Source organism: Serinus canaria, chromosome Z (genome assembly GCF_022539315.1).
Source record: "Serinus canaria isolate serCan28SL12 chromosome Z, serCan2020, whole genome shotgun sequence".
In the NCBI taxonomy this organism is placed as follows: domain Eukaryota; kingdom Metazoa; phylum Chordata; class Aves; order Passeriformes; family Fringillidae; genus Serinus; species Serinus canaria.
In genome coordinates this window covers 40,727,696-40,733,044 of record NC_066343.1, presented here as the reverse complement: position 1 = coordinate 40,733,044, position 5,349 = coordinate 40,727,696, and the positions used below count along the sequence as shown (strand labels likewise).

Sequence of the window (5,349 nt, the reverse complement as noted above, 5' to 3'; positions counted from 1 at the left end):
TGGTTGTGGACCCGCGGCGCGTCGGGACCCCACGTGGGGGAGAGTCCGGGGCCGCCCCCCTGCCCGGGCCCGAGCGCCCATTTGTCAGCGACGAAGTGATGGGCATTAGTGCAGAGCGGCGATTAATGGCAGCCCGCCGCCCATTGGTCGCCGCCGCCGCCCTTCATGGGCGGGGCGCGGGGGGAGCGGCTGACAGCCTCGCGGTTCTTGATGGGAGAAGTAGTTCCCAGCGCGGCTGCATGCGGGCAGTCTTCTCGTCGGGAGGACTGCGACTCCCAGGGTGCCTCGCGGCGGCGGCCTTCCGGCTGCTGTGAATATGTATCAGAATGTTAATGACGAGCCTCTGCTAAATTTGGTCAAAGGAGTCACTTCGGCAGAGCGTGCTGTGGGAGCGGCGCGGAGCGGCGATCCTGCTGGACCGGGCTGGGCAGGACACGGCTGGGCTGGGCCGGACCACGCTGCGCTGACGAGCCGAGTACGGGGCTCCGCTCCGCGCGTCCCCGCCGCCACCACCGCCACTTCCCGGAGTTTCGAAAGGCGCGGAGGGAAAAAGAGGAAAAAAAAAAAAAAAAGACATAAATAAAGCTGCCCAGACCGTACCATATTTTTAAATCTTTCTCGCTCTTTAAATTTTTTTTCAACTTAAAAAAAAAAACAAAAGGCGGTCGAGCAGCATTAGCGGGGGGAGATGCGGTGCGGGAGGTAGCAGCGAAGACCGGACCGCCGCACAAAAGGGCACCGCACCGCACGCACCCCCGCCGCGGCAGCGGAGCAGTCGCCCGACCGCCGCAGCCGCCGTCCCCGCCGGGGCTCCGCGCCCCGCTCCGCCCGGCGCCCGGAGAGCCGCTGGCAGCAGCAGTAAAAGTTTTCAGGAAGGGAGGAAAACTGCCGGCGGGGGGAATCTCCGGTGGAGCGCGCGCCGGCGCCGGCGGAGGGGCTTTCCCCGCCCTCCTCCACCTCGCCCTCCGCCGCACGGGGCTCGCAGCCCGCCGGATCCCGTGGAGCGGCGGCGGCGCTCGGGAGAACCGGCCGGCGTCGCCCGCTGACCGGCCCCGGGGGATGTGGCAGCGGCCCCCGAGCGTCGCGGACGCCGCCGCCGTCGCGCCTCGCTGCTGCCGGCGGTGCCCCGCCAGCCCCGGGGCGGCGGGGCCGGGGCGTCCCTGCCCGCCGTCTCCGCCGCCGCGCCTGCAGCCCTGATTCCCGCCGCTCCGGCCGCCAGCGCCCCCCGAAGCGGCGTGGATGATCCGCGACCTGAGCAAGATGTACCCGCAGACCCGGCACCCGGTGAGTGGCTGCGGCGGCTCCGCGGGCAGCGCTCAGGCGCGGGCACCGCGGAGTTGTAGCCATTTTCTTATTGTTGTCCGCCGCGCCGCCGTCGCCTCCCGGGGTCGGGGTTGGCTTGTTTGAGTTGCCCTCGCCCGATGCGTGGCGGTCCCAGCGCCAACCCCAAATCCCGCGGCTGCCGCCGGTGCGGAGGGTCCGAGCGGGCGACACCTCTTCTAGCGGCGGTCTCGCACCGCCGGCGGACACGTCGGGGGAGCATCTCGGGGCGCTTGGGGCATTGCGCCTCCGCCCGCGGAGGAGCGGGGACTTGGGGGGCTGCGCCGCGGCGGTGGACGGCGGCGGGCGGGAGGTGGTGACCGGATGAGAGGGGGGCGATTAAAAGACCTGATGTTCCTTGCTTGCAGGCTCCTCACCAGCCAGCTCAGCCCTTTAAATTCACCATTTCAGAATCCTGCGATCGGATTAAGGAGGAGTTTCAGTTTTTGCAGGCTCAATATCACAGGTAAGACTGCCCACTTTGCCCGAGCCCCGCGCGGTCTGTCCTCTCGGCGTTTTCAGTGCCGCGCCCGGAGGGGCGGCGGGGCGGGGGCGCGGGACTCCTGGCGGAACCGGGAGCACACCCCATCCAGGCGCTCCTCGCCGGCTCCTCCACATCCCGCTCCGCTCCCGACCCTGGGGACGAGGGGCTCCTGTGAGCTCCGAGCCGAGCGGTGCGAGCGGATTTTCTTGTTTTCCCCGCGTTCCGTTTTTGTTCATTGTTTTTTTTTTTTCTTTCTTTCTTTCTTTCTTTTCTTTTGTTTTTTTTGGTCTTTTTGTTTACTTTTGGGTGCGGAGTGGGGGAGGGCGGGTGTTGATAGAAAAATATGTGTTTGGTTGGGCTTGTCCTCTGCTTTTCTTCGAAATGCCGCTCAGGACAGGCATCTTGTCTTGGCTCGGCCCCCTCGCGCCTTTCATTGACATGTCAAGTGCTGATAACCTGGAAGTGAGGCGGCGAGCTGTTTCATTATCCTTAGGTGGAACAGCGCTGTGTCCTCAAAGTGACTAGTGACTTCTGGCAGGATTGTTTAGTGGGCTTCTGAAAACCAAATAAACACTGGAGGCGTTAGTATTTACCACGGTATTCATTAAATTACACGCAGTATTTTACTTGCAGTTCTGTCATCAGTAATAGCAAAGAGCAAAAATTCAAATCCACAAGTTTTTCTTCTTGAAGCGTTAGCGTGATTATGATTCTTCTGTGGGTTGAGTAAAAGAACGAGGTGTTTCTAAAACACCTAAATAAAAACTCTGAAACCCGAATCAAATTTTTGTTTGTAGCTTCTCAAGCTTAAGTGTTAAGGATATGAACCCTTGCATGCTTCTTCTGTGAACCAGTGTCAGTGTTTAGTTTTTTTGTCAGAAAAATAATTTTCTGTGTATACCCCATGTATGTCTGCAGTTCTTTTAGGAGATGAGGATGTTGCGTAGTATCCCTTGAAAATGGAAAAGTGCAAACCCCCATCCTAAACTCCCAAGCAAGAGCTGGAATACACATTTATATTTGCGCAGTGGAGAAAAGGGAAGCAGCCGGTGCTCAAGAAAATGTCACTTTAGTTTTATGAAGTACCTGTGCTTTTTCTTTTTGTCTCTTGAACAGTTTAAAGCTAGAATGTGAAAAACTGGCCAGTGAGAAGACAGAGATGCAGCGACATTATGTCATGGTAAGCAAGCTGCATAACAAATTCAAAATGTCTATTAGCCAAGTATACTGAGACTGACATACATTCAAATTGCTGGAGGCGAACAGAAAGATTGTAGTAGCGCTGCTGTTGTTGAGGTTGCATCAGTGCTTCCATTATAAATCAGTAGTTTCTGTGGTCTTTTAACTTCTTTGCATTGGTCAGTATCTGAGTGAAACTGGCTTTTTAACCTTTTGATCAATTGAGGATGTTTCTTCCAAATGCTAGCAAATCACCTGTTAGCCCTTTCAAGCTGTGTGCAACTTCCATACTGTACATGGGGATGATGTTTTCACTTTTGCTGACTTTTCCCAGCGGTCATACCTCTGTAAAATGGTTCTGGATAGTATTTTTTTCTGTGATGGCAGTAAGACAAAATTGTACCTAAGCGTATGCAAATCCTAAGTCTACTTCCTAGAAGAACTGTTGCTCTTCGGCAGCTGAGTCATTTTTTCATTAAACTGAGAATGTCAGGGATCTCAGCTGTGAAAAGGATTTCCTCAGTTGTTGTGGTCTGCCTGGTTAAATAATGTGCATAGAAAGACATCTCTAAATAGGTAATTGTATGATGGATCATGATAACTCTAGAGGAACTCTTGCTATCTCTCCTCTTGTACATTTCTGAAGGATTAGCCATTTTCTGTATGCACATGACAAGTAATAGTCTTGTATACACAGAAAGAGTAAATAACCTTGAAAAAAATCTTAAGGGAAAGCACAAGCAAATTGTAAGTCTCGCAGTTGTCATTTTGTCATTTTAGTGCCTCATATGCCTAAGTCTTGGAGATTGTTTGGTATTAACATTGCACACTGAACAGAGTTCCCTGCAGTACTGGGGCACAGCAGGACGTACTTAGATTGGTGTGTCTGCTCTGGCCCTGCATTTCCATGCTCTTTCCTTTTTTTCCTTTTTTTTTTTTTTTTTTAATACCTGCCATTTAGTTACAGGAATTTTTTTGTGTTCTTTTTTTTAAATTTAAAATATTGAATCAGTCTGTTAGACGTTGCTGATTTAGATGTTTATATGCTTGAAGCACTTCGGGTGGTTTTTTTGGCATGTTTTATGTATGCTAGTGAATAGAATCTTCCTCATTTTCTGCTTCTAATCCTTGACTCTGCTTGTGATTATTTTTCATTTTTTTTTTTTTGTTGCTGGTTTTTGCTTTGTTCTACAGCTGTTCTTTGTAAACGTGACATGAAACAATGTAGATAAAGCAAAAAAAAAAGTTTATTCTGAAATGTGCTCCTTGCAATTCCAGGAACTCTTCAAGGCAAATTAATGTGTGTGGGTCTGTGTGTCTTTGTACAGATGATGTTTCAGTCACAGTGAATTCCAAAATAGTTTTCACAATTGCAAGGTCTAATAGAGTAATTTTCTTTTTTCTTAGTATTACGAGATGTCCTATGGGCTGAATATAGAGATGCATAAACAGGTAGGTAAAGAATTACTATTTTTGTTAGAATGGTCTGTATAATTTATCCCATCAATCTTAAAACACACGTATTCTGTGTGACTTGCCTTAATTGCATGCTCGAGTGCATCAGAATTTTTTTTTTCTTCACCTGACCCTGAATCTTCTGTCTCATGTTTGGTATGAAGATTCTTTCTAGGTTATGGTCATGTCTGCCAGTTGTGCATTATTTGCTTGACTTTCCACATGCAATTTTTGCACCTGCAAGCATTCCTATAGTTCACAGGGAGGGTGTCTGTGAGTATGGATGGGTTTGTGGGCTGTATCTTCTTTATTGTCTGGTCTCAAACCCTTGGGATTTTTTTTGGGGGGATATGTGTATTAGGAAGGGGAGCGTGTGTGGAAAAAAAGGATTTTTTTTGTTAACCTGGGCTGATTTAAGCTGGAGCTAAAAATGCTGTTGGTGCTATGGCCATGTTGATATTTCCCTCAGGCTGTTTACTTGGACTTCTGTCCAGAACCAGGACTTCTGTCCAGAACCAGTGTGTTAGCATCTCAAACTCAAAGGAGTAAATGAGCTTTCTGAGAGGGTGTAAGCATAGAATCATAAAATGCTTTGGGCAGGAGAGGACCTTAAATATCATATGGTTCCACCCAACCAGGGAACCTTCCACTGGATTGGGTTACTCAAAGCCCTGTCTAGCCTGGCCTTGAACATTGCCAGGGATGGGGTATCATCAGCCTCCCTGTTCCAGTGCCTTACCATCTTCACGGTAAAGAATTTATCATAATATCTAAACTAAACCTGCCGTGTTTTCACTTTAAGGCCATTTCCCTTTGTCCTATCACTACATGCTCTTGTCGAAGGCCCTTTACAGCTCTCTTGTAGGCCCCCTCTAGATACTGGAGAGCTGCTATCGGTTTTATGCCTTGAA

At 50.6% G+C, this 5,349-nt stretch overlaps 1 protein-coding gene across 3 annotated transcripts in view; it reads left to right on the top strand.

The window, feature by feature from the left end:
* The first annotated feature begins 242 nt into the window (after window positions 1-242).
* LOC103823258 (TLE family member 4, transcriptional corepressor) overlaps window positions 243-5,349 on the top strand; it is a 106,040-nt gene continuing 100,933 nt past the window's right edge. For 2 of the 3 annotated variants that reach the window (XM_050987025.1, XM_050987024.1), the window contains exons 1-4: window positions 244-1,284; window positions 1,689-1,786; window positions 2,921-2,984; window positions 4,391-4,435. In XM_050987025.1, the coding sequence (XP_050842982.1) occupies window positions 1,240-1,284; window positions 1,689-1,786; window positions 2,921-2,984; window positions 4,391-4,435 (252 nt within the window). In that variant the 5' untranslated portion in view covers window positions 244-1,239. Of the gene's footprint in view, window positions 1,285-1,688; window positions 1,787-2,920; window positions 2,985-4,390; window positions 4,436-5,349 lie in introns of all 3 variants that reach the window. The other variant, XM_050987026.1, reaches the window with a different exon arrangement.